Source organism: Citrus clementina, unplaced genomic scaffold (genome assembly GCF_000493195.1).
Source record: "Citrus clementina cultivar Clemenules unplaced genomic scaffold, Citrus_clementina_v1.0 scaffold_3, whole genome shotgun sequence".
NCBI classification, from domain to species: Eukaryota; Viridiplantae; Streptophyta; class Magnoliopsida; order Sapindales; family Rutaceae; genus Citrus; species Citrus x clementina.
Genome location: NW_006262339.1, coordinates 39,675,444 through 39,703,385, shown reverse-complemented (window position 1 = coordinate 39,703,385; position 27,942 = coordinate 39,675,444). Strand labels below are relative to the sequence as shown.

The 27,942-nt window shown below is 35.1% G+C and overlaps 3 protein-coding genes across 4 annotated transcripts in view; 2 read left to right on the top strand and 1 right to left on the bottom strand.

The window, feature by feature from the left end:
- LOC18050271 (importin beta-like SAD2) overlaps nucleotides 1-9,119 on the top strand; it is a 10,563-nt gene extending 1,444 nt beyond the window's left edge. Inside the window, exons 5-22 of the mRNA XM_006443095.2 lie at nucleotides 782-944; nucleotides 1,626-1,810; nucleotides 1,922-2,095; nucleotides 3,235-3,380; nucleotides 3,463-3,586; nucleotides 3,695-3,875; nucleotides 4,008-4,167; nucleotides 4,261-4,302; nucleotides 4,442-4,560; nucleotides 4,646-4,844; nucleotides 5,147-5,278; nucleotides 5,946-6,049; nucleotides 6,226-6,405; nucleotides 7,050-7,189; nucleotides 7,295-7,434; nucleotides 7,545-7,705; nucleotides 8,038-8,164; nucleotides 8,253-9,119. Coding sequence (XP_006443158.2) covers nucleotides 782-944; nucleotides 1,626-1,810; nucleotides 1,922-2,095; nucleotides 3,235-3,380; nucleotides 3,463-3,586; nucleotides 3,695-3,875; nucleotides 4,008-4,167; nucleotides 4,261-4,302; nucleotides 4,442-4,560; nucleotides 4,646-4,844; nucleotides 5,147-5,278; nucleotides 5,946-6,049; nucleotides 6,226-6,405; nucleotides 7,050-7,189; nucleotides 7,295-7,434; nucleotides 7,545-7,705; nucleotides 8,038-8,164; nucleotides 8,253-8,413 — 2,638 coding nt within the window. The 3' untranslated portion in view covers nucleotides 8,414-9,119. The remainder of the gene's footprint in view (nucleotides 1-781; nucleotides 945-1,625; nucleotides 1,811-1,921; nucleotides 2,096-3,234; nucleotides 3,381-3,462; nucleotides 3,587-3,694; nucleotides 3,876-4,007; nucleotides 4,168-4,260; nucleotides 4,303-4,441; nucleotides 4,561-4,645; nucleotides 4,845-5,146; nucleotides 5,279-5,945; nucleotides 6,050-6,225; nucleotides 6,406-7,049; nucleotides 7,190-7,294; nucleotides 7,435-7,544; nucleotides 7,706-8,037; nucleotides 8,165-8,252) is intronic.
- Nucleotides 9,120-9,711: 592 nt separating this feature from the next.
- LOC18046078 (15-cis-zeta-carotene isomerase, chloroplastic) lies at nucleotides 9,712-13,374 on the top strand. Its single transcript, XM_006443093.2, has 4 exons — nucleotides 9,712-10,484; nucleotides 11,603-11,749; nucleotides 11,907-12,116; nucleotides 12,913-13,374. Exons 1-4 carry the CDS (start codon nucleotides 10,053-10,055, stop codon nucleotides 13,246-13,248), a joined length of 1,125 nt encoding a protein of 374 aa, XP_006443156.1. The 5' UTR covers nucleotides 9,712-10,052; the 3' UTR covers nucleotides 13,249-13,374.
- A 3,741-nt stretch (nucleotides 13,375-17,115) lies between these two features.
- On the bottom strand, nucleotides 17,116-27,637 carry LOC18046077 (histone-lysine N-methyltransferase ATX2). Of its 2 annotated transcripts, XM_006443092.2 has the most exons (24): nucleotides 26,708-27,637; nucleotides 26,550-26,601; nucleotides 26,387-26,461; nucleotides 26,056-26,275; nucleotides 25,237-25,360; nucleotides 25,020-25,124; nucleotides 24,346-24,551; nucleotides 24,073-24,165; nucleotides 23,874-23,971; nucleotides 23,446-23,616; nucleotides 23,079-23,219; nucleotides 22,849-22,896; nucleotides 22,522-22,639; nucleotides 22,376-22,441; nucleotides 22,228-22,289; nucleotides 21,974-22,030; nucleotides 21,578-21,646; nucleotides 21,268-21,466; nucleotides 20,392-20,655; nucleotides 18,968-19,029; nucleotides 18,811-18,888; nucleotides 18,574-18,669; nucleotides 17,475-17,578; nucleotides 17,116-17,402 (listed from the first exon to the last, which is right to left on the bottom strand). In XM_006443092.2, exons 1-24 carry the CDS (start codon nucleotides 27,394-27,396, stop codon nucleotides 17,261-17,263), a joined length of 3,339 nt encoding a protein of 1,112 aa, XP_006443155.1. In that variant the 5' UTR covers nucleotides 27,397-27,637; the 3' UTR covers nucleotides 17,116-17,260. The 2 variants fall into 2 exon arrangements, with proteins under 2 accessions (XP_006443155.1, XP_024043801.1); XM_024188033.1 differs by lacking the exon at nucleotides 17,475-17,578 and having other exon boundaries at nucleotides 17,297-17,402.
- Nucleotides 27,638-27,942: the final 305 nt, after the last annotated feature.

Sequence of the window (27,942 nt, the reverse complement as noted above, 5' to 3'; positions counted from 1 at the left end):
ATTTTATGTGTTATCGTCTCTTATTATTTACTGAAATGTGTCTCTCATATAGTTTATTGTGCTCCAATCAGTGATAATATTTATTATGCTTAACATTTTTGGACTGGCACTTTTAATTGAATAAAAATTGTCTTACATGCTGGAGTCTGCTAAGATTTAATAACTATCATTCATTTGTTTGTTGCATTGGCAATGCACAAAATATGATCTTCCAAGTCTTAGGCATTTCAGTTTATGGTTCCCAGCTTCCTCTGCAATCTTGGGACACTGCTTAAAATCGCGATCCAGTATCCATCTAACTTAGGATTTACTGAGAACTTTTTTACTGAGGAAAAGAGAATGTAGAATTCCTTCCTGAGAATGGTTATGAGAGTTCTGATTTTGCTTCTTACACACTTCCTTAATGTTAGCTTATAAGCTGAGAGTATATTGATATTCTGTTTTCTTCATTTTCCTTGTACTATTTCTGTCTACTTCTATTTGGTGGAACTGATGAAAGAATCTGTTCAGGTTAATAACTATGTCAGAGTAAGCTTGCTCAAAAATAGGATAATTTGATTGTACATGCATAACCATGCTATTAGCCCCACTTATTCAGTAATAAATTATCTGATCCAAGCTTTATTTCACATTTAAAGGCTTTGAAGCTTTCTTTTTTATTTGCAAAAGAAACTAATTATTTTATATTGGAAGCCCTTAAATTCTTCTTTCTAATTTGCAGAAGATAGCTGTAAACTGATTTTGTAATATACTGATTTCAACCAATTCTTTTTTATTTTAGGTTCAAGTCAGATGAGGAGAGGACACCAGTTTACCGTATTGTCGAGGAAACATTTCATCACCTTCTCAATATCTTTAACAGACTCGTCCAGATTGTCAACCCATCACTGGAAGTAGCTGATTTGATCAAGCTTATTTGCAAAATATTCTGGTCATCTATATATGTGAGTTGATTCTAAGTTTTGTTTTTGATTCTAAGTTTTGTTAGTGCTTTAACGTTGTACTGAGAAGTTATATTCTTTGCTTACTTGAAACTCCTTTCCTTTCTGATGTTTCTTTTATCTAGGTCGCATTCTTACATGTATTATATGTTCAAATAATCCTTCCATTTCATTTTGCGACTTTTGTTTTTTGAAGATAAAACTTAACTTTATCTGTGATAGAAATCGTTTGATAACTTGAATATATTGCTATGGTTAAGCTGCATCATTCTGTTTATGCATGTACTTTTTGAAAGTACACCATTCCGTTATTTTTAACTGCTCAACATTTTTGGAAGAAGTATTGCACTTGCTCTTCAAGCATCCTTACTAGATTAATAGTGCATCTAATAAATATCTTCATAAATTTTCCTTGTGTTAAATTAATTAACCATACGATGAAAGTTATGGCAATTGTTTACCCTTGCTGATGTAAAACAAGCCTTTGCTTCTGTTAGTGTGGCCTGAGCAGTAATGTTCTGTTGACATAGGTTGTTTATATTTTTGCTTTGAGGTAGTGGCAATATATCCATTTTAGAGTGAAAACTGCAGTTTTATCCTATTCAACAACTCTGGTCTGTTTAGCAATGAGAAATATATTAAAATCTACTTATATTTTTTGGTTTGCTCTTTTTTTCTTTTCAGTTGGAGATACCAAAGCAGCTTTTAGATCCAAATGTGTTTAATGCTTGGATGATTCTTTTCTTGAATGTTCTGGAGAGGCCAGTACCCTCAGAAGGCGAACCTGCTGATCCGGAGCAAAGAAAATCATGGGGCTGGTGGAAGGTGAAGAAATGGACGGTTCACATATTGAACAGGCTGTACACTAGGTAAGTTCTTATTTTGGAATGAATTTTGAGTAGTTAGTGTAAGCCTTGCGTCAGCCATTTTTTTTTTCGTGGACCAGTCATGTTCAATTAAATACCTATTTCGTGCTTTAGGTTTGGAGATCTGAAACTTCAAAATCCAGAAAACAGAGCTTTTGCCCAAATGTTTCAGAAGAATTATGCTGGGAAGATCTTGGAGTGCCACTTAAATCTGTTGAATAGGATTCGTGTTGGCGGTTATTTACCTGATAGAGTAACCAATCTTATCCTTCAATATCTAAGCAACAGGTACATTCTATTGTATCAAGAATTTATCATGTATTTTGTCTACTTCCTGTTTTTCAATTCAATCATTCTTAGAAACATTATTTATCTGTGAATTGTGCTATTTTTATAAGAATGAGTATGTATTTACATTGATCAATATCACCATTTAGCCACAATTCAATGCTATGAAGCCTAGGTAATTAGGTGATGAAGTGAGTATTGTTATGAGGCATATGCTTTAGTTGGAACTCTGCAATGTTTAGCCAAAAGTAGGTGGAAAATGGCGGCCTATGCTTTAGTTGCAAGTCTTTGCAATGTTGAAGGCCTAACTAACGCCTAATTGACATTGGACTGGAAAGATTTGAATGGTAGAGGTGTCGGGTAGCTATTTCCAGCACATAAGTCGCTAGACAATGATCAGGAGTAGTTAAAAAGAAAAAAAAAATTGGAAAAACCACATCTGAATATGGGGTTTCAGGACTTTGTCTAGTTCTAAACACCTGTATGTATTCTGAGCCTACATTTATTTCTGCTTCTTTGTAATGAAAAGTCTTGAGTATACTAAATAGGATGGAATCTTCACAGTTTTGTGACCTTGCTAAAGCCTCGTTTTATCATATTTCTGTAAAATTTGCCCATTATCATATTTCTATAAAATCTGTCCGTGCCAGGTTGGTTCAACTATTCTCTCTTCTATTTCTTTTTGGACTTCATTTTTTCTCTATGCTTTTCATAAGAGAAATCTTCTTGTCTTTTCTATTAGAGTATGGGGGATTGACCTGTGTGGTGATCTTTTTTTGAGAAGGGTTAATGATTATATAAGTATTTTTCCTTTGCTCTGGCTCTATAAGTAATTCAAAACATGAACCTCAAGTTAACAAGGGGAAAAAAGGGGGGAAAAAGGGTTTGCTTAATTTATGAATTCAAGATGCTATTTCACAACTCACAAATCTTTCCTCCAAGCTCAAAAACTTTTTGAAGCTGTTCATTAAGTCCTTTTATTTCCTAATGAGTTGCTCTTGCTATTGTAGTGTTGCAGTAATCTCTTAATGCAGAAGGATGTTCTTGACTATTAATATTAATTTCTTTGCAGTATTTGTAACAAATAATCTCTTACTGCTGAAGGATGTTTTTGACCGTTAATGTTAATTTCTTTGCAGTATTTCTAAGAATAGTATGTACAATTTGCTGCAACCACGGCTTGATGTCCTTCTCTTTGAAATAGTTTTCCCTCTTATGTGCTTCAATGACAATGACCAAAAGCTTTGGGATGAAGACCCGCATGAGTACGTGAGAAAGGGCTATGGTGAGTTCTTGACTTCTGTCTTTTTGTGTTTGAAAACCTGGCTTGGGAAAGGTAGTATATGTATTCCATTGCCCTGCTGCAGATATCATTGAAGATTTATATAGTCCCCGAACCGCTTCCATGGATTTTGTCAGTGAGCTGGTCAGAAAACGTGGGAAAGAGAACCTTCAAAAGTTCATTCAATTCATTGTTGGAATTTTTAAGAGGTATTTTTTTGCATTTCAGGTTCCATGTGGCTGTATAATTGATTGCTAATTTTTTCTTTAATAAATTATTCTCTTTTTCTTTCTTCTGGATTGTTGTTCTCAATCCAGATATGATGAAACACCGGTGGAATATAAACCATACCGACAGAAAGATGGCGCATTGCTTGCTATTGGAGCTCTTTGTGATAAATTGAAACAAACTGAACCCTACAAATCTGAACTGGAGCGCATGTTAGTGCAACATGTCTTCCCTGAGTTTAGTAGTCCTGTTGGTCATCTTAGAGCCAAGGTTTGTTGAAGCATTATGCTGGGATGTTTGTTATTTGGACTTTTAGATGAGAAAAACCTTTTTACTAGCTCTTTTGCTGAAACTTTTATGTGAGTTAGCTACATTCATATACTTTTCTGGCCTGGTTGTTAGGCGGCATGGGTTGCAGGACAGTATGCCCATATCAACTTCTCAGATCAGAACAATTTTCGTAAAGCGCTGCACAGTGTGGTTTCTGGGTTGCGGGATCCAGAACTTCCTGTTCGTGTTGATTCCGTGTTTGCTTTACGATCATTTGTTGAAGCTTGCAGAGGTATGTTGCGACTAATTTTTTTTTAATTTTTTTATCCTTTTCTGGTTCTAACTTGAAGGTGGTGCCTGACGGAAATCTTTGTTCACCATTTAGATTTGAATGAGATTCGTCCAATCCTTCCTCAACTACTTGATGGTGAGTTGCATTAAAAGTTTGTTATGGACTAGACAAGCTTCTTCTTATTATTTATTATTGCAAAATCTCGTGGACTACTTGTCTGTTACCAGTTCCTTGATTATTTGCTTACATCGACTTATACTATTTCTTCCTGCAGAATTTTTCAAACTTATGAATGAGGTTGAGAATGAGGACCTTGTCTTCACTTTAGAGACCATAGTGGACAAATTTGGGGAGGAAATGGCGCCTTATGCTCTTGGTTTATGCCAGAATTTGGTATGGCGTACTTTCATTTCTTGGAATGGTTTACTGCTGGTCATATTATTTCTGTTGGAACTTTCCGTTTCGGCTTTATTTTCAGGCAGCTGCATTTTGGAGGTGTATGAACACTGCTGAAGCTGATGAGGATGCTGATGATCCTGGTGCTTTGGCTGCAGTTGGTTGTTTGCGTGCTATTAGCACAATTCTTGAATCAGTTAGCAGGCTTCCTCACCTTTTTGTCCAAATTGAGCCAACTCTGCTTCCAATAATGCGCAGAATGTTGACAACTGATGGCCAAGGTAAGCATATTACATCTAGCTGGCATCTAGTGCAACTGTTTTACATTTTTTTTTTTTTAATTTCTCCTGTGTCATGTGTGGATGTATCTGCCAACCGTAGTTTGCGGCTTTAGCTAATTGTGGATCATGGTAATCGTTAGTAATTATAACTAAGGGATTTTTTGTATTTTCTCAACTCTTTTAATGGTTAGTACCTATAGATTGTCAACAAACTCAAGGTTTATCCACATAATTTTCTTGTTATTGCAGGATATTTGGCGCAATTCTCTCTCATTAAATTACTTTTTTCTTGATCTCTGCAGAGGTTTTTGAAGAAGTTTTAGAGATTGTGTCATATATGACCTTTTTCTCTCCTACAATATCCTTAGAGATGTGGAGTCTTTGGCCTTTGATGATGGAAGCTTTGGCAGATTGGGCTATTGATTTCTTTCCAAGTAATATGAGCTTTCGTTGCAGCAGTTTTTGTTTGCTTTTGAATATTCTTATAGTACTTGCTAATCACTGTTATCATGTGTGATAGGGCATGTGTTAATCTTCTCTTTTTAGACTGTTAGCTAAAGATTTTATTTTGTATTAGGTTTCAATAATTTTTCCAAAATAGTACTAGTAGAACAATAAACAGTATCTACATATTTCATGCATCAAAGTTATTATGTAATGTAAGAGATTGTAATGTATATTATTGGAATTTTATTATATCATGCATTTGATCTGCTTTCCTTGGAGCAAACGTAATGCTTCTTTCTCTTTCCTGTTTGATAATGTAATGCAATGCCCTGGGATCAATAATTAATCTTGGCTGTCTTAGAAAAAGTACGGAGAAGCTTTTCTCAAGTAAGTGTGGTACGATAAACACTAGATTTTATTGTCACATTTTCTGCTGTATGGACTGCTTGTAATTTCTGAATGTAGGGATCCAGGCCATAGTTTGTGGAATACTTATGTGTCTCCTAGCCTGAATGTATGGTCATGATTCATGCAATTTCAGGATTTTGCTGCATTCTTCCCATCTTCATTGCCAAATATGTTGGCACTTTTTCTGAAGTTGAATAATGTGGTTCTTCTACACTTGGGTGCTAACAGCTTTTCACTTATATGCAGATATTTTGGTTCCTTTGGACAACTATATATCTAGGGGCACTGCACACTTCCTCACTTGCAAGGAACCAGATTATCAGCAAAGCCTTTGGAGTATGATTTCATCTGTGAGTCATTTCTGCTGACAAGATTGCTTTTAGATTCTACTTTGTTGAAATGAATCAGAAAGGACTTATTTGTTTATTCCAAAAATATGAATTTTTTTTTTAAAGGTAAGATTCTCTTAATTTCCCTAATTATTCCTTTCAGTTACATTACTTGTGCTTCCTTTTCTACCATGTAGATCATGGCAGATAAAAATTTGGAGGATGGGGATATTGAACCAGCTCCAAAGCTCATTGAAGTAGTTTTCCAGAACTGTAAAGGGCAGGTGGATCATTGGGTTGAGCCATATTTGAGAATCACAGTTGAGCGGTTGCGTCGAGCTGAGAAGTCATATTTGAAATGTCTTCTTGTGCAAGTGGTAAGTTTTCATGAGAGAGCTAATTCTGATCTGAGTATTATTGTCATCCTCTAAATAAATGGCTTTTGATCATGAGGATTGTCTTCTCTTGCAAGGTGTTAGCGCTTTCATTTCTGGTGTCCCTTTCTTCTGTTTTTAAGTTAGATACCTTTGACGTGAAGCGATTACTTGTTTTCCCCTCAGCACTACACTATTTTGATGAGATGTAAATTTCAGTTTGTTTTATAAGTCTATGAGTGACTTGATTGAGTAAAATATGCACTTGTTCTTAGATATAGTTCTGCAAGTGTATTCATGAACAATGCATCTATCGGACTTTGGACTTCTTATCTACAAAACTATGCATATCCAGCCATGGGATGACATTCCTGAGCAATCATGAATGCTAATAATTCAGTTCAGGTCATTCAAATTAGAAAATGTTCTGGAGAATGTTTTACCTGGTTTTTCTGGGTAATTTTGAGTGAGAATGTAAAGTAGTTAGCATGAAAGGGAGGACATGTTATCCCCTAGATTATGCATACTTGTTAAGGATGTTATTGAAATCATATCTCTTTTTTATATTAGTGGTTTTGACGTTTGGTTATACTGATTTATCAGTTGAAAATTTTCCTCAAGGAAGTTGTTCTGTTTCTTTTGAGCAGATAGCTGATGCTCTTTACTACAACTCATCTTTGACGCTTAGCATATTGCACAAGCTTGGTGTTGCAACAGAAGTTTTTAATCTTTGGTTCCAGATGTTGCAACAAGTAAAAAAGAATGGTTTACGGGTTAATTTTAAAAGGTGATTGTTAGATTTGTTGTGTTCTCCTCCTCCATCCCGCTCATGCCTCATTTATTTTTCATGTTGGCAAAAGTTTGAATGTGTATGGAAATGATTTTTGTGAAGGGAACATGATAAGAAAGTTTGCTGCTTGGGATTGACATCTCTACTTGCACTTCCTGCGGATCAATTACCAGGGGAGGCGTTGGGCCGTGTTTTCAGGGCTACTCTTGATCTCCTAGTTGCATACAAGGAGCAAGTTGCAGGTCTCTCTCTCTCTCTCTCTCTCTCTCTCTCTAATCCTTGTACCTTACTATTTGTGTGATTATATTTACTGTTTATTTATGTATTGGGATACTTGTGTAAAATTTTACAGAAGCTGCGAAGGATGAAGAGGCCGAAGATGATGATGATATGGATGGCTTCCAAACGGATGATGAGGATGATGATGGTGATGGTTCTGACAAGGAAATGGGTGTTGATGCTGAGGATGGAGATGAAGCTGACAGCATCAGACTTCAAAAGTTAGCTGCACAGGTGCGTAGTTATTGATAATTTTTTCCCAAGGTAGTTTTAATTTGGAAACAAGGTATTAAATGAGCAGATATTTATGAAATGCCAATTTCATCATTTGTTGAATCCTAAAATGGAACGCAAAAACTTTGCAATACATACATAGGATTAAGAGGTTTGGCCACTCCCTTAAAATGGTAACAGTATTCCCAAAATATGGGGAATGTTCCATTTTTAGGATCCGATGAATGATGAAATGGTAATGGTATTTGATCATTATCTCTCACGATCCAGCAGTTGATGTTCCATGGATGGAAAGTTGTCATCTGATCATTATCTGTCGTTTGGAATTTCAGGCAAGGGCTTTCCGTCCGCATGATGAGGATGACGATGACTCAGATGATGACTTCAGTGATGATGAAGAGTTACAATCACCTATTGATGAGGTGGATCCATTTGTATTCTTTGTGGATACGATTAAAGGTACGGCAAACTTTGAAATTTGATGTTTTTGAATCGAATTTTATTTTTGTATTACTTGACTTACATGCTACTGCTCCATGAATCACAGTCATGCAGGCATCAGATCCATTGAGATTTCAAAACCTTACCCAGACACTGGAGTTCCAGTATCAGGCACTTGCAAATGGAGTTGCCCAGCATGCTGACCAGAGGAGAGTAGAGATTGAGAAGGAAAAAGTGGAGAAAGCATCTGCTGCCGCCACTCAATGACTTAAGAACTCAATGGATATGGCTGTTAAAAAATTTTGATTTGCATTCTGAGTTTATTGCTTATTCTATCCATTCGGTGATGATTTAGAGAAATCAATTGCTGGCCGTGTTCAGAGTATTTTTGTTGGTTCAATGGTTAGGGAGAGCCTGTCAGTCGCAAGAGATTTTCCAGTTTGCAAGTGCTTGGAGCTTTGTGTATCCAAGATCCCTTTGGTAAGGCACAACACTGGAACTGCCGCTTGTTGGGGTTGCAGTTGGGGATGGTAATTGTTTTCAGTCTGGCAATTCTATAGCAGAAGACGCCTGTATTCTCTTACATCTTTTTTTTTTTTTTGGGTCCCTCTTTTTTTCTTCAGGTTTACCCCATTTTGGTTGGTCATTTGTTTGGGTCTAAATTTTTCGTTTATTGGTTTAGAACCCATGGATCTGCCTCATTGGTTGAGTGCAGGGAGGGTATATATATATATATCATCTGCTTGTAATTGGAAGGTTTGCTGTATTGATATTTTCTTATAAAGGGTAGGCTACATTTTTTTCCCCCCACATTTTGCGGGTACAGTCGAATATCATGGAGTACTGTTTTTTCTGGGTCAGAGGTTTTGGGGTCATTGCAAAAAAGCTTGCTAGCAAGTTTAGCTTCACTGCTGATTGTAAAACGGTTATGCTTATTCTTTGTATAATATGATCAATGAGAGTTTTTTTTTTTTTGTCTTTCTCTGTTATTGTTAGTAGCCCCCTCTTGCTTTTTCATATATATATATATATATATATATTTTCTGATCTGTATTTTAATAATCCAAGAGATTGGATAGATCTGTACGTGGTTGCTATTTTTGCAGCAGTGTATTCCAGTCTCGTGTGGTCATGCTTGTTTCTGTAGCATTAGCTTGTGTGAACTTTCATTGGTTTGTGCGAATCACGTCCCATTTAGACTTTCCTTTAGCTACAAAATATCTTGGTTTAAGTGAGAAATACACATTGATGTGGTGTTAAAGTGATCGTTTTATCATTTGATAATCAAGAGACTTGCATGATTGTATGTATGTGTTTGTTGGGGTGGGATTTCCACCGTTCCACGTGTGCGCCGTCAATCAGCTGGCGATGATCTTGACATAATTAGGTCTGGTTTGGGCCGGATGGAAAAGGACTTGGGCTTGTTCCCTAACGGTTTATGGCTGCATCGAGTTAGGCTATATATATATAAAAGATATTTACAGGACATACCTTGAACAAAATCGAGTCACAAGACGAATTTATATATATATATATATAGTTATTTCTTCAAATTCAAATCAGTCAAAAAGGATAATAATCGCCGTTAGCCAGGGTTATTAGCATCGTTTGTAGAGCAAACGACGCAGAGAAGCACAAGCTTGAAACTGTCCCCACTCCCCAGCCTCAAATATGGTATTTTATTCATAAATAAAATAGTTGAAAATTATACGATGGTGTCATGGAGCACAAATTATACACAGTTTCTGCAGATGCCAAATGCATGTCTCTTTGGCTGTCTCTGGTGGACAAGGACATAAGGTTACCATAAATATTCTTCTTCTTCTTCTACTACTAATTTCTAAACACAAAATCAAAATTTAAGTCTTAACATAAAATTAAATTAAAAGAAGAAAAAAGAAAAAATATGAGCAGCAGTAGTTGTCTTCTTCTCTCGTCGTCGGTTCCCAGAATCAAGAAGGAAGCGTTTGCAAATATTCGTACAAAAAGAGACGCTTCAACTTCAGCCTCAGTCTCAATCTCTTGTAAATTAAAGCCAGCACCACCCTGTCCCTTAACCTTGTTCTTCAACTCAAATCCTGCAAAACAAAAAATCGTGCTGGTTCGCAGTCGCACAGAGACAGGCTCTGGCACGGACTCGGACACGGACTTGGCCACTTTGGCGGGCGAAGACTCGGCGGCTTTCGATTTGAAGAACCAGAAATTAACTTCATGGGTGTATTTCAGCGTGATTTTGGGAGTGGTTCTCTTTCTGCTTCAGCTGCTTTGGATTGATAACTCCACTGGTTACGGCAAAGCTTTTATCGACTCCGTCTCCTCCCTTTCAGACAGTCATGAGGTAAGTTAAAATTTCTTCTTTGATTCTTGCTTTCAATTATTTTATAATGATTTGATTTGCATGTATGTCTGTACTCTACAGTCGCCAATTGTTCATACATATTCATTAATAAACTTTTGCTACTCGATAAGCTTTGCAGTGGATTCCTATTGGAGGATGTTTGAAATAGTGTTTCTCTGAAGATTGCCACCTACTTATATATTTGCTTGCATCAATAGTTATTTTTATTTTAGAAGAAGGATGTCCGCATCTGTTTGAAGTGCGATGGAGCTGGAAAAAGAAAACAAGAAGGACAATTGGGTAGTGATAATTGCGTATCAGCATTGGAGATAGGAACATGATAGCTTAATCTGATTAACTTAACTTAGTTTATTCCACTCGAGGAAAAGTACCCAATGCCTTAGAAAGAATTGAACGTTGTATGATGTGAAACTAACATGGATGGTTATGTAGACTGGCATTAAGGGTGACTTATATAGGTGAGTATTTGTTGGTATTATAATATCCCCTACTTTAAGAATGGATCTTCATGTTGCTCTTCTGAGAAATGCCCAACTGCTAGCTATATCATGCACTTTTTTTAACGCATTAATCAGTTTGATAATGTGGCTTGGATTGTTGCTATGTATTGTCTGAAATGGAATCCTGATTTTCGTAGAGCTGGGATCTTAAAGCGTACTCAGTAAAAGAGGAATTTTGATTCCTCCTTGCCCTTCAAGGTGGACGGAATAGGCAGTTGTATAAGCAGCAGTATTTATAGCATTTGCAGAAATTTGATGGGTGTGTAAAATCATTAGTAGAGTATAGAACTCTGTTTTAGTGAACTAATGTTATATCATTTTCGATGTTTCCATTTTTTTCGTAGACGGTATGAAAGTACGTAATTGATGAAAAAGAAACTTGAAAGGGGGAAAGAACCTATATTCCAAACTATTGCCTTCCTTTTTTTTTTAAATTAATTTCTAAGGCTCTTCTGGACCACAAATAATTGTTTTATGTTGCATAATAAATATGTGCTGTTATAATTTTCATTTTTTTTCTTTTTCTACCATTCTGAAATTTTGCTAGTGTAGACTGTAATAATGATGCAGTATAAAACAGTGGTTTTCCAACTGCAGGTTGTAATGTTGGTCCTCATTCTCATTTTTGCCACTGTCCACAGTGGCTTGGCTAGTCTTCGAGACATGGGTGAGAAAGTTATTGGTGCACGTGCTTATCGTGTTCTGTTCGCAGGAGTATCTCTTCCATTAGCTGTTAGTACTATTGTGAGTTCCAATCTTCTAATACAAAGTATGAAATTCTCTTAGCGAAACTGAATTTTATTGTTGCAGTTCTTGTTCTAAGTTCTTAGCCTTGTTAGGCATGATAGAAATATATTCTAGCAGTAGCAGACTTCTTAACTTTTGGAGTGATTTGATTCAGGTATACTTCATCAACCATAGATACGATGGGATGCAGTTATGGCAACTTCAAGGTGCCCCTGGAGTCCATCAAATTGTGTGGCTTTCTAGTTTTGTTTCCTTCTTTTTCCTCTACCCTTCTACCTTTAATCTATTGGAAGTGGCAGCTGTTGATGAGCCTAAAATGCACCTTTGGGAAACTGGGGTCATGAGAATCACCCGACACCCACAGGTATGATATCAATTTTATGATTATCAGTGTTTACGTTTGTGTTTGATAGACTCAGGCTGGAATTATTTACATGTGTTTGATAGACTGAGGCTGGCATTAAGTTGGACTGGTTAGATACTGATACTCTTGCATTATATTTGGTATTATTAATGTCTGGTATTTTATTTTATTGTATATAAATTATATCGGATTGTTATTACATTTGTTCTATATAATCAATTATTTACTTTAAACATTTTGGTAAAATAAAAAATCAACCGGCACAGTTTAACCTTCACGAGGTTTCTGAAAAAGCCATCGTTGATATCATTCAGATGAGAGCTCATGTTAATGTCATTCCAATGAGATCTTGCTGACTTGCTAAGTAGTGCGTCATCGTTGGCAACCCCTTTTTGACTGCATGTGCCAAATGAAGTTAATGGTGGCCGGGAATTCAGCTACCTAGAGATTGCAGATAAATTAAAATCCGGGGTCACCATCTTGTTTGCTGGGTTGACCATAGTTAGTAGTTTCACTGACTATAGTTTAAGAAGATTTCTTGGGCATTTTTGGTATTGTATTTTTGAAGAAAAAAGAACAGTTTGCTTGAAAGAAACATTCTATCAGATTTATGCGGTAGTTGGAGGCAGGCAATTGGTTTAGGTTAAAATACTGACAATTGATACAAATGAAAACCGTTAAACTTCTACTACTGTCATCATTTGCTTCTAAATAAATGATAATTTATATGTGCTTGTTTAGAGAATAGGGCCATTTTCAGATCATGTTCAAGTTACAAATTACATTTACTTTGCAGATGGTTGGGCAGGTAATCTGGTGCTTAGCTCACACTTTATGGATCGGAAATTCAGTAGCAGCGGCAGCGTCACTGGGTTTAATTGGACACCATTTGTTTGGTGTTTGGAATGGGGACAAGAGATTGGCTACAAGATATGGGGAGGCTTTTGAAGCTGTGAAGAGGCGAACTAGTGTAATTCCATTTGCAGCTATAATCACCGGCCGTCAAATATTGCCCAAAGACTACTATAAAGAATTTATTCGACTTCCATATTTGACCATTACTGCTTTGACACTGGGTGCATACATTGCACATCCACTTATGCAGTCTGCCAGTTTCCTGCTTCATTGGTAGGTTTCAAGTCAGAGTTTTTAGTTGGCAAAATTGTTTTGAATGTTTTAATTAAAAGGTCTGGCAACTTGAGTACTGAGTTGAGCAATGTTCCTGGGATCATTGTCAAGTTCATCTCTGATTCATCTCTGATTCATCTCAAAAACCACTTAACTGGCTTCTCAAATCCTTGCTGTGCTCGGATACAAGAATGAAGCAACCCAAACTTTGAATTAAAGAAGCTAATATTACAAACTAAACTTAAGCCGAGCTATTGATATCTTCAATGTTGCTATAGCCAGGTTTTTCAAAGAAAACTAACTCTTTAAGTTGAAAGAAAGGTTTTGCGGTAGCTTCATTTTGTAGCCACGGATGGTTTGCTTAAAAATCGTAAAGCTAGAAGAACTATGAAATATGTGGCTTTTAGCTACTCTTTGCATCAACGTGCATCTTTTTCATATACAGTAAAATCTCTTTATGTGGTTATTGTATACAAGAATAATTTTCATGTAGTTATGCTTTCAATTTAGAACAGTTATAAATAAGAATAAATATGATATTGTAACATATTACAATTTTTCTAGATCTCATCCCAAAAAATCTGCCAATAATAATTCTGTAATTGCAAGAAATAAATGTCATATTACATTAAAGGTTTAAGACAGAACAAATATTTTTTAAATTTATTTAAGATAATGATTTATTTTTAAAAAAATAGTAAAGAAAATGAGAAATTTTGATTGTGCATATTCACAACACAACATAATTATATAATTTATATACTAGTATTTTAAAACTATTTTTATCTCTTTTATCAATATCTATTGAATTTGACATGCTCCATTAATTAGTGGTTAATGTAGTACATATTTTACTTTTATCTTACTTGCATTAAGAATAGCTAAGTTAAAACAATAATTATTATACCTCTATTAAGTTATAATCTCTTAATAATAGAAAAATTAATTTGGTCCCAACATTATAACTATAGAGAGATTTCTTGATGTTAGAAGCGGATATCTTTGTACAATTTCCCAAACACAAAGTCTTTATATGCTTGTTGTAAAAAATTAAAGAAAATAGCTTAGAAAAAGGCAATGTATATGTAACTCAAGATGCTCTACTTAGGAAACATACATGCCCAAATGTAAATCTACAAATATCAGTTTGGGTCTAAAACCAAACAATCGCACACAGTTTTGAATCTTTAATAGGTGATTTTATCTATAAAGAGAGATAGTGTTGAATTTTGACCTGATCTTTTTGCATACATGTAGATGGTGAAATTAGACCATAGGAAAAAAAAACATAAGTCTAATTGGAGACCCAAAATAATTTTTAAGAATTTTTAAATTTTTTCAAAAAATAAAAAAAAAAAATCTTAAAAAAAGAAAACTTGTCGAATTGTTGTGAAACTCTTTAGAAGGATAGGGTTTGAAAAAGAAAAACTAAAATTTTTTCAGACCTAGTTTGGGACTAGAACCAAAGGCAATAGCAAACAAAGGGCGATAGTGTTCAACTTCAAGCTCATTTTCTCGTGCATATAGTATTAGTGAAACCAAATAATACCGAAAAAAAATGAGAGTCGATTTGGAGACCCAAGCTAATATTTGTGAATTTTCAAAAAAAAAACTGAATAATAAAAAAAATCTCAAAAATTTTGAAGCCCATAGCACATGATTTTAAATTTTTAAATAGCGATTTTGCCTCTAAAGGGAGATGATGATAAATTTCGAGCTGATTTTTTACATGCATACATAGATATGGTGAAAATAGACCGTAGAAAAAAGAAAATTGACTTGGAAGCCCAACATAATTTTTAAGAATTTTGAATTCTTTTCCAAAAAAAAAAATCTAAAAATTTATGGAAATCATTGAATTGATGTGAAACTCTTTCGCAAGAATTTTTATGATCCAAATAAGATTTTGGTGGAAAAAAAAAAATTAGCATTGGGCCTAAACTCAAAGGATATAGGACATAATTTTAGGTCTTTAAAGGGCGATGGTGTTGAATTGCAAGTTGCCTTTTTTATACACACGTAGATATTAGTAAAACTAGATAGTAAGGAGAAACAAAAGCCGGTTTGGAGGTCTAAAATAATTTCTAATAATTTTTGGAATTTATGACAAAAGTTCTAAAAAAAAAATGAATTTGTCGGATTGATGTGAAACTCTTTAAGACCTTTTAATAGCGCAAATACGATTTTGATAGAAAATGCCTAATTTATTTTTTAGCCTTATTTGAGCCCAAAACCAAGATTATAACACTCAATTTTAAGCATGGCGAAAAAATTTGGGTCCCGCTCGAATCTACAAAGATTCAGAAGATCTAAATCCAGAAAAATTTGGATTCACAAATTTTAAAAATGAGGATTCAGATGCTAAAACTTAGAACCTGTGTAGATCCGAATTTAAATTGCATCTAGAAAATTGAATATCCGTATCGGCATTATTTTTTAATTAAATTATTTATTAAATTAAAATAAAATAAAAACATATAATTTAAATGAAAAAAGCATAATAGGATTAATTAAAAATATATAAGTTCAATTAAATGAAGATATATATAGTAATCCCATTATTTTAAGTGGATTTGTGGCATTTTTATAATTTTATTTGTGAATTTATAGTGTTATATATTATCTAATTGCTAATTGTTGAATTATGATTGAATATTATTTGATATTATTAGGTGAATTATTAAATTCAAAATTATATTTTAAATTGTTAAACTTTAATTTATGCGGATTCGGATATTCAAGATATCCACCCGCAATCCATGTAAATATTACTTGTATATGGATCCGCATATTTTTTGCGAATCTAGATGCAAATCCAAATATAAAAATATCAATGTGGATCCCAATCTAGATTTTGCTATCCCTACTCGATTTTGGTTTAAAGGGCAATGGAGTTGAATTTTGGACTTTTTTTTTTTTGGGGCATGAACGTAGATATAACTACACTAGGCTATTGAAAAAATTGAGAGCCAAAATAGTTTTTAACAATTTTCAAATTTTTTTCCAAAAAATTGAAAGCATACTCAAAAAATTAAGAGAACTTGTTCGATTTTTATGAAACTCTTTCGGCCCATATAGATTTCCTGTGAAAAGAACCTGATTTTCATTTTATTTTTTTTGGTCTAGTTTGGGGGGAAAATCAAAGGGTATATGGCGCACGGTTTTGGACTTCTAAAGGGCCATTTTTTTTTTTTTAAAATCTAATTTAAGCTTAGCATCAAAGGCTATAACACATTAACACACGATTTTAGGCCTTTAGAGAGTGATTTTAGCATTTTACCCATAAAGGGCGATGGTGTTAAATTTTCAGCTAATTTTCCTAATTTAAAAATTATATAACGCACTATATAAAACCTTTAAAGAACGGGATTTTAAGTTATTTTTTTACATGCACGTAAATATTGATGAAAGAAAAAAATAGAGAATTTGAAATCCCCAAATTATTTTTAAGAATTTTAAAAAATTAAGAGTACTTGCCGAATTAATGTAAAATTCTTTGAAAGGCTTTTTTATGTCGCAAGTAAGATTTTGATGAAAAACACCTATTGTTTTTCTCCGGACCAAATTTGAACAAAGAACCAAAGGCTATCCGATCTCATTCCTAAAGTAAATTACGAGGTAAAGAGTATTAAAAAGTTCCCATTCATGCATTCGAAACTCTCTTGTTTATTCAATTTTTTTTGGATAATTTATTCAAAAATGTGTAAAAATGAAATATAACGAACATACAGATCTTAAAATCTCCCTACCTCCCTCGTTTACAGACGTATTCCTTCCGTATGGTTGTTGGCATTTAAGAACGTTGAATAAACCCTAAAAACGCATTTTAGTCGAAACTGACACTACTCTGATGCAGACATGACACATCCAATACTACCACACTTTTGTGATGAGATATCATGACTTAATAACCATTGCAGGATATATATTTTAGTTCTTGAAGTGAAAAATGATTGAATTCCAGAGACAATAAATCATGTGACCCAACAAATGGGTCTTAAAACTGCTTACCACTCTCAATCTCCTCTCCAATCTATTAACTCACTCCGAGGTGCATATAGCTTTGCCACTTGCTCTTCTGCTTCGGTATCATTAACTACACCCCGGCATCTTGGAAAGCCGCAATAGCATGCTAGTTGTTCATCAATTGAAAAGAACCTGCAACATTGATAAGTCAGAACCCCCAACAAATTTAGGAATAAACATAAACACAGAGGACTTGAAGGTGACCTATAATCATATGTCAGTTCCTCCCACTGCTTAATATCTCTTTTCGCAAATATAATGATGTGCTCGTCACCATTGACACTTATAACTCTTGAATAACAATTTGGCTGCAGCAAATAAAATTAAGATGAAAATTCTTGATGTCCGGCAATAACCATATATAAGCAGAATGATGATGTTACCAATGATTATCAGCAGTTTGCAATAGAAAAAGCCATTTAAAACCAACTGTACCACTGTTAATAGCACATAGCATCCTGCTTCAAGTAATACCGTCTTTTAAATTTTTTTTATTTAACCTAGAATTTAAAAAGGAAAAAAGGATATAACAGGGTCGACTTATATCATGTTCTCCTTCATTTCAATAAAATACTTCTTTTTCCTCATTAGAGTAAGAAAATAAAATTAAAAAGAAAGCAAAATCTTATTCCCATGAGAAAATTGAAATCAGAACCTTCCTAACCTCTCCCAAAAATCCTCCCATTTCTTTTCATCTAAAGAACCCAAAAAACAGCTAAAACACATCAATTCCATAACACCCTTGCCTTTCTCCCTCCTTCACAAAGTTAAACATCTCCTATAAATAAATCAGGACATTAAGCTGAGGTCACTTGAGACAATCTACAGCCTGGAAAATATCCATAGAGAAGTTCAGAGCATTACAACAGTAAAGAAACAAACTATCAGAATCCTCCAACCCTTCGTACAAATTACATGCCAATAAGGAGACAGATTTTTGGTCTGCTTTGTTAGATTAAACCACGTGTAAACAACTTATTCACAAGCTCAGCGTGATAGGATAATGTAGAAACAAACTATCAGAATTCTCCAACCCCACAAATCACAAACCAAATAGGAGTCAGCAACATATTTGGTCTTCTTTGTTGGATTTAAACACTAGTGTTAGGTTTACTATGAGCTACGGTCCCAAGGTTCAAAGGGTGAATACGAACAACCATCCATCTAGCTACAGGCCCTTTAAGACTAGAGTAATGGCTAAGTAAACCTATCATCTCCCAACTGCTTAGTTAGAGAGGCATTCTGTAAGACATGAATGGAATTTCAGCAACAGAATGAGCAAGCAAGAAAAGATGATTCGTACTTCACATGAGTGATTAATCAGATGAGCGATGCTTCCAGCCCTTGTTGCATCAATGACTCGTTCATCATCAATTCGAAACATGTAAGTTCCAGCACCCTGCAACATTATCATAAAATTCAGGAACTTAGTGATTTAACTCACTTTAAAGTACTATCATATTGCTATTATAGGTGACAGTCGTACCATGATACTGCACTAAAAATAAGCAAACCAAATGCATGCATTCTAAATACATACCACCAATGAATTGTATATGAAGTGCTCTCTCCGATCAGCTATAGAAGGACGAACAAGTTCTCCAGTATATTCAATCACCTAGAATTTGGAAATTTAGATTATTCCCAATATATTTTCCTAAACAATTATACCAAACTTAAAGAGAGAATCAGTTCACCATGTCCCCTGCTCTATGTGGATGCTTAGCAAATATGCCAAATCCATGAATTCCTGATTTCCCTAGAGCATTGAAATTGCAAGGACAAAAAAGAAGAATTAACGACCACTTAAAATTCTGAATATAAGCAAGATATAACATAGATAATGTCAAGGGCCAATGCATGTTATTTATTTTCTCGATCTACAAATGCAATTATTTTCTTGATCTACAAATGTAATTCCTGTTCATGAAAATTCATAAGTTATAATAAAAGAAGACAATAACATCACAGACCGTGATCTCTTTTCAAGAATTTTCTAAGTTTGGGAATAGAAAACTAGAACAGAGTGTTCATGTAGGAGTTTTTCTATAACATTCCAACTATTAGTTAAGTTCTTCTATCCTTCAAAAAAGAAACAAGTACCTCATTTTCCAAGCTTCTACTAGAAAAGCTTTAAGAGTATACAAAACTTCAATCAACAACCATTAATTCCTCACAAAATTCAGTAGAAAAACCTGTGCATGATGACTAACAGTGTAACACAATCACATATAGTAAAACTGGGCCCACATAATTTCACAAGCATGTCATTCTGCAACAAAGGATTATATAAAAGTTTTTTAACTCTTCTCTAGTCACTACAATTTCATCATCAAAAAAAAAGTCCCTTCATATTTGGATGCATCTGAAAAACTTGAAAAAATATCAACCTAATGTGGAATCAGTGGAGAAAATACAGAATATGGTGACACATTTTGAATATATATAATATATTTGGTCCAATGTTTTTTGACGAGTAGCTGATACTTTTGTTCACATTCTTACCCCATAAACTTTACTATCTGATCCTCACATTTACAAGTTTTATTACAACTAATAGATTTTATTCAGCATTTTAGATAGACATAACTAGCTGCTTTTGACGACCATGGTAGGATGTCCCAAAAACATCAATTTTCAGAAGAAAAATTATTGACAAACAGGATAATAACTGAGGAACCATTTAGTGCTTCATTTTGTAAAGACACTGTATTTATGGTACTTTTTTCCCCCATAGCATAATATCTCACAATTGCACAACTGACTTTTACTCCCGACTAGTACAACAATTTCGCTTTCACAAACTGTCATATTCACCATTAGTTTCCAAAGGACCTAAGGAGACACAATTTAGAAGAAATTCAGCTGGTAGACTCTCCAGTACTATTATAGTTAGTAAAAATAGTACTACGTACATATGAAAACAATCATAAAAAAGTTGATACTGAAAATTGACATCATAAAAGTGTAATGTATTCCAGGAATTGAAACACATGTTGCAGTTTTGCAATAAGCATGAAAGCATGACATTGGGCAAACTAGCGGTCTGAGATACCAAGCTGTTGCTCGTAATAATAAATCATCAACTCATAGGAATTCATTGATATTGATATCCACTTACCAAATGCTAATCTCTTTCTGAAGGTCTCCTTCATATGCTTGTATTTATCAGCCATGGAAAGAAAGTTAGGAGCATCTCTGTGTAGACTAAAGGAGAACTTAGAGCCAATGACTCTAATAGACGGCAATGTGTTGCCTGACAATCCATTTTGGCAGTAACCACCAACCAAGTAAGGTTGATTCTCTACAAACAAACGCTTCAAGGATGCAGCAGCAAGAGCTTCTGGTTCCTTCCGCCCTCTTCTTCCAAAATAATTGTAAGGCTCTGTTAATGATAGAAAGAAAGATCCTAATTAAGGTCATATTCAGTATTTGATCTAACAACACAGAGATATTTTCCTGCCACATGTCAGCATCCCTCATTCAAGATAATCAACTACCAGAGCTAAAGTGAAATTTCTCACATGGCATCTTGATAACATGCAGAATTTGTGGAAGCATGTTAAATGCCAAAATATAACAGTTAAACATGCCAAGATTAAGTTCATGGCAAGGTTCAGGGAGAACTGTTTAATATGTGACAGTTCAATGACCTTGGGTTGACAACTAGGGTGAGTGGAAGACTTGCATGGACAAACAAGCATTACCGACAATGCTTGCTCAAAATATCAACTTTCACCGGTCAAATTAACGTCTAGCTCTTAAATATGCCATAACATTAAGCCACAGAATGTCTTATGACTAAATATAGCATGTCATTTGAACTCTATTGGCTGAGTGCTTTCATCCAGATCAGCAGATCCTATAGATGGGCTACAACACTCATTTTTTAGGCCATTGACCCTTTGGCCCTCAATTCCGGATGGATTTATTTAAATTATATGGATCTCTGAGAAGGGATTGATCATATTAATAACACAATACAAGAGTTATTTACCACTACGAGCACAGCCAGATGGATTAGATGGTGGGATGTAGTCACAACATCGACGAGTAACTTGCACTAGACGTTCATCAACAGCTAAACGGTCATTCAGTGGCTGCTTATGCTTCTTGCAGAAGGAAAGTAGACGAATGCACTGATCTTCATCATCTTCATCTAGAGAGAGAAGATTGAGTCGATCCTCATCCTCGAGCTACGAAATCATAAAAAAGAAAATGCAAATTAATGAATTAGAAAACAAGAATCATACGCTCAACAACTACAACATCTGGCAATATAAGTAGCATGTAACAAGGAAAAATACCTCAACACAAAGGCCAGCAGCACGTGCACAAAGCGGATGATATGCGACCCGACAAGTAGTGTTTGAACACTGTAACAATTGACTTATAAGAAATGATATACAAATGGCTTTGGATCAGCAAGCACTTTTATTGACAACCTACTGCACATTACCCTAGTACACTTTTAATAACTGAGATTATATTTGGACTGTGTCATACAGAAATATGCTTTTGGCTAAATGCATTTATTTCGACTCGTTAGTCAGACTGAGCCACTAAAACAGAATGACCACTTTGCTAAGTAAGACCTATATACTAACCTTGAAAGAAAAATAAACTCACAGTGATTGTAAGTACTAGAAAGAAAATAAACCATCACTTTGAATTGAAAACAATTAGATTAATTATAAGCTTACTTGGATGCAAGCACCATAAGATACACCACAAATGCTACATAACAGCTTCCAACGATCCTGTCATATAAAGCAGGATGAGAGGCAAGAAAACTTTAAACCTTGAAGAGCACTATTTTACAATTTTCGAGGTACTTCTTCTAGCAGCAACCTCCTTAATTAAAAAAGTTATAGAACTATTTTTAAAATTAAGAAAATAGTAATAATAATGGTATGCTTAACATAACAGTATAAGATAAACAACAACAGGCAGGTACCTTACTGACTCTGTTTAGCCCATCTATGGGTTCCATTCTCTTGACATCAGTTAAGCAAGTTTCTGAAGCATATTTAGTCAAGTTAATACATCTACTTATTACAAAGAAAACGACCAAAGAACAATCAGTAGGTTATATGGTAACAAACCAGGTATCCATATGGCACAAGCTAAATGAGCCCAGCGTCCATCAGTTGTAGGTTTCATTGCACCCCCTAAAGGAAAATCAAAAAGAGGTTCATAAAAGCATAATTCATGCCGTTACACAAAAAGAGTCATTCTAACATCAACTTACCTACAACAGGACAAAGGCAGCAAGGAGGGGGAGGTTCAGGAGCTCCTGGGCGACATAAGTTGCATAGCCATAGCACACCATTAACAGGTTCTAACTCCCCATAGCATCTAGCATGAACCTGACAAAACATTAATTCTTCTGAAGAAACTATTGATGTGACTAAAATCTTTCAGAAAAAAGAAAACGAGAGAGCTTTGTCCTTCGATATGCAGAGGAATGCTCTTTGTCAACAATAAATACCGAGCTTAATTGACCAACAGAAGATGTTGAAAACTGTACTTAAACTCATTTGAAGATCTGTCACAGTTGCAAGTAAAGAGTGCTTACCATCATTCTGCATTTATCACATTGCAGGAATAGATTGTTTTGATACTCCTAGTAGTTAAAAAAACAGAATCAGCAAAACTAAACCATTGAATGCCAAAAAACGTAAATAATATTGGAAGCTTGTGGAAAATGTAAAGATATTAAAAGGAAAAAACACGTGAAGAGAACAAAAAAGCCAAAAGTTTTACACAGCGCCACCTATGGACAAATGAAAAAGATACAGCTATTACCTCATCCATGTGGCAGACACTGCACTTATCAAGGTCTTTCCAGTCAACACGAACAGGTCTATAGCCACCAGGGAGATCTCGATATTTTGAGGTTAATTTGCACAAAGAGGATTTTGAAGTAGGTCTGGATTTTGTTAACCCCTGTCAGTAACAGTGGCAGTTATAGGTTCACATTCATATCACAATGTACCTCAAATAGAGGTATTCAAGCTGATCCCGCCCACACCACATTAGGGAAAAAAGATTAATGGAAAAGGCATCTGATCGAAAAAGGTTCAACATGGATGTTGAATAATAAAAATTGACATTTGAATAAGCTAAATGCAGTATTTCAAATTCCAGGATTAAGACGCATTAAACGTTATACCTGTATAAGTTTCATCACTTCAGGATTGGAGAAACCAAACATGTCAGAACCAGACTCAGAGATTTTCTCTGCGGCACCTTCAGCGCTGAAATCATCAGAAGTATTATTTTGTCTCTCCCTTATTTTCATGCATATCTTACTCCAGCAAGTAGATGGAGTAGATCCAGTGAACTGCACAAGAGAAAGAAAAGTAAAGAAATTTTTTTTTTGCAACTAATATTGCATCAGGTAGGATCAACACTTGTAAAACAAAATAACATGTTTAAGAATATTTAGATTTGTCCATGATGCGTGATGAGCAATATCATATTGAGATACAAGATGAACTAATGGAAAAAACTAAAGGAAAGGCATAAGAAATACAATGTGAAACAGGGTAGCCGATGAAACCTGTGATTTGGATAGTTTCAAAGCAGATCACAACTAACCTGCTCTCCATTATCCAATGTGACTCTAAATAGAGGTCGAATCTTTGACTCAGTATCCCTCAACACTTCCATCTTGTAAGAGTTACAAACACGTGGATCTGTACCCAATAGAATGTTATCTATCACTAAAATCAGATACTCAAAGAAACACAGTAAACAAATTATGAAGATTTTGGAGAGCCTTTGAGAATTACTCCACCTGCTAATGAAGTGAACTTCCTAACGGCTGTATATCCTTCAGGCCAGATGAATCTATCATCCTGAAAATACTCTGAGTCCTTGACAATCTTTCCTGCAAGGAAAATTTTATACGCCCAGAAGTAAAATCACTGGGAAAAAGGCCAAATGTGCAACATGTTCAAGCAATGGCCTACCCCTTACAAGAGCAGAAGAAATCCACAATGAAAAGAGAAGGCAAGAGAGAAGGAGGAAGATTGGTAAATCCCAAGAAATTTAAAGGAAAAAAAATTACCAAGGCTTAGTATTTGCAAATCCCCAAAGACATATGGAGAAATTCCAATACTTCCTAGTGTTCCCTGAAGCCTTTCGTCTTTAAAGCAATTTTCACCTGAACCTAAACTTCCTTCATCCTGACTCCAAGAATTTTCACCATCATCTGCACGAATTGCATTTTGCAGCTGTAGCATTCTTCTTGGAAGCTTTTGTTCACTCAAATACCTAATAAAATGAGGTAATAGATATAATTATCATCTTGGTAGTGCTGAAATAAAGGCAATCTGAAAATTTAATATATACTTGACAACATTAAGAATGTTTAGTGAAATTCCATCTGAAGAGGAAGAAAAGAATAGGAATCCGAGATGGTGAAGTCTGTAACAAATTAAAAAGTACACCCATCCAACAATGTTCTTCATAACCTCAAATATTAGTGTCATTCTTCCTAGAGGATAAACAAGCATCAGCTCTGATGACAAAAAAGCAAGTCAATTAGTAAAGTCATTTAATGGGTGGACAGAAAATCAGCACTTGAGGTGATTCATCCAAGCCCATAGAAGCCAATTAATTGGAAGAATAAGAGGAGCACAAAACAAAAAACTGAAAATGCATAATTACCGATGGAAGCAAAATGCCAATTCACGATACATAATATTTTCAAGATAAATGGGCTCAGATAAATAAACTTACACTTTTGCTTCTTCCAAGCTTTGAGTGAACCGAGGTTTCTTGCACTTCAGGTGGAAGGAAGAAAGAAGTCCTTTGAGAAATGAGATTACCTGTTTCACATTTATTCTGGATAATTACAAAAGAATAGTAATGTCAGCCCCTAAAAGATATGAATATAGTAACTCTGAACACTTACAAAATTATTTGCACACAATACAAATTCAAAAGGACCACAAACCTTGCAAAATCATGCGTACCAAAAAATTGCACAGGAATCGACCTTCCTCCCGAGATCTTATTTAAACCTTTGTAATCACCAATAAGTGATTCATCCACTACGATTGCTGGCCACATAGCATGACCTGCACTATAGCAATTAAGAGATATAGTTGGTGCACCAAAAAATATAAGTAAATTAATAAAATCATATTCACATGATACATAATACACAGATAGGAAAAAAAGAAAAATTGCAAATGAAGCCATCACCAAATAAGGACCAACAATTAAACAACATTTTCTTCCCCAAGTAATGTCTGCATGAGCTAGGATTCAAATATTCCTATAGGAATACTAATTTCTTTTCAGTGGCACATCAAGTTTGAGTTTTGACAGCAATACTTCATATATATGCAGCCAAAGGCAAGAAATTTTCCAAGCATGAGGATAAGCATAATTCAAACTATGCATTTTCAACTGAAAATCAGATTACTAATGCATAGACAAAACATACAAGTGGAAAACATATTAATTTAAAAGATTCTGTACCAAAGGTTACAATAAATATGTAAACTTCAGGCCAAATAATATTAAATACTTTTTGGTGCCCTTGCACTATTGATGGCCACAGATTTTAGTTTTCAGATATCCTAACTGCACAAGCCACTAACCATATGGAAAACTGAGCATACAATTCATATCTTAAGATATAAAAGCCTTTTCGTGTTAAATTCTTTCAACTAATATTTAAATGATTCATTCTTGTACTAACTTCAGTTTTTGTGAAGAAACAACGCGTGAATGAGAATAAAAAGAAATAAATAGATTTGGAGCACACCAGTAAGTTTTGCCCAAATAATATCCCCAGGCTCGAGTTCTTGGCAGTCATCTAAACTGGCAGCCAACACAACCATTTCATCATAATCATAGCCATCATTATCCACATTATTAATGCTGAAACTCAGTTTCAAGCAGTCCATTTCCTCCTGAGATATATAAAATTTGATCCTCTCATTTGAGAGAATCAAATCTTCCTCATCTCCATCCACATACTTCACCTGTATAGTATTTTAGGGCAAAAAAAAAAAAAAGGCCCAACAAATTAAAAAATATAGCTTGGAAAATTGTAAGCAGTTTAAATAACCAAAGAAAAGATAGGAAAGGTTTACATGATGTCGATTACTCTCTGAATCATACCCAACAACAAAACCAGAATACCAATCTGCATCCAACGGCCAATAAACCTGAACTCAACTAGTTTAGATTTGATTTGTGTGAAGCACGAAACTAACTTTTGTGTTTAAAAACTAAATAAAATAAACAAATGCTTGCCTTGCATTGCAACCCAATAAATGCTTTGGGATCAACACCATCACAGCACAACCTGTTAATGCACAATTTATAGTTCATGATAATGAAAATTCAACCAAACAAAAATAAGAATTACAGCTTTGACGGGCATAAATGAAATCTGCAATTGAGAGACTAACCTCACCCATCGCTTGGCAGTAGGCGAAACTGACAAAATTTTCTTAGAATTAGAATCAGTCTTCTTTCTCTTCAAATTAATATTGTTAATTTTATTATTATTACTACTACCATTATTATTTCTACAATCCCTCAATCGTGGACGGTCAAATGAGCTGAAAACGCTAGAAATAGAATCAATCCCCAATTTGACCAACTCACTGCTCCCAAACCTCTTCCTTTTCTTCAGAACCCTCAAATCATGATGGTCGTCGTGGTGATTATCATTAGCGACAATTGTATTCTCAAATTCACAAATTTCATCTTTAACAGCAAAAGAACGGTCCACGCGCTCGGCCTCGGCCTCACGCGCCCCCAGCAGAGACTCCAGAAACGAAGAATGCTGTTGTCGGCGGCGAGGTCTTTTGGCGCGACGAGTGTAAACATTGACGATGGGCGGCCTGCAGAGCTTTCGAGAAGCTTTGATCTTTTTAGACATGACGTTCGACGAACCGCCGTTCGCAGTTGAAGAAGTGGCGGTGACGCAGGCCGAATAGACGCGATCCAAAGACGCGTAGCGAATGGGAGTCCCGGCGTTCTTGTGAAGAACGTCGTCGTCATCGTCGTCTTCTTCTTCTTCTTCGAGGTGTTCTTCTTCTTCGTGGTGCTGTCGTTGTTGTTTAAGGTGAAGAAGCGACTGAGGAAACGCCATTTGGATTTGGGGATTTTCGTCAGGGCGCTACGGATTTTTTTCTTTTTTTCTTTTTTTCTTTTTTCTCGGGGTTGTTAGGGTTTAAAAGAAAAGTGAAAGAGAGACATGTTGTATTTTGGAGGGAGTGAGCTTTCCCTAAATCATCGCTTTCCCGCCGTGTTCAGAAGAAACCTTTGCATCTCTCACCAGGGATACCTGTTATTTTATTATTTTTTATTTTTTTAATTAATCCGTACGAAGTTTCCACATCTCGCTTTCTCTTATCCCGCATGCCCACGTGGACACTGCACCGTTTCCGTTCATGTTATGACATGAAGGTGGCTTTATTTCTCCAAATCATCACACCATACTCGGTAAGTTTTAAAAAATATGACACTTCTTTAACGAAAAGACAAAAATGTCCTTTCAGACTAAACTCCCCCTCCGTTTTTAATTTGGGGTTCGCTACATTGGATCATCTTGAATGTAGAGCAGCTCCCAAAACTGTTACATGCATATTGTTACAATTCTTTCACATTCAACTGCATACTCTAACGTAGCAGTTGC

Excerpts from the sequence above, each read along its gene's own strand:
- LOC18046077 (XM_006443092.2), bottom strand. The coding sequence starts at position 27,396 with ATGGCGTTTCCTCAGTCGCTTCTTCACCTTAAACAACAACGACAGCAC. Across the intron at positions 24,552-25,019 it reads AGCTTGGAAGAAGCAAAAGT|GTATTTGAGTGAACAAAAGC; the intron begins GTAAGTTTATTT and ends TCATTTTATTAG. Across the intron at positions 23,972-24,072 it reads GAAGTTCACTTCATTAGCAG|ATCCACGTGTTTGTAACTCT; the intron begins GTGGAGTAATTC and ends TATTGGGTACAG.
- LOC18046078 (XM_006443093.2), top strand. The coding sequence starts at position 10,053 with ATGAGCAGCAGTAGTTGTCTTCTTCTCTCGTCGTCGGTTCCCAGAATC. Across the intron at positions 10,485-11,602 it reads CCCTTTCAGACAGTCATGAG|GTTGTAATGTTGGTCCTCAT; the intron begins GTAAGTTAAAAT and ends TTCCAACTGCAG. Across the intron at positions 11,750-11,906 it reads CATTAGCTGTTAGTACTATT|GTATACTTCATCAACCATAG; the intron begins GTGAGTTCCAAT and ends GATTTGATTCAG.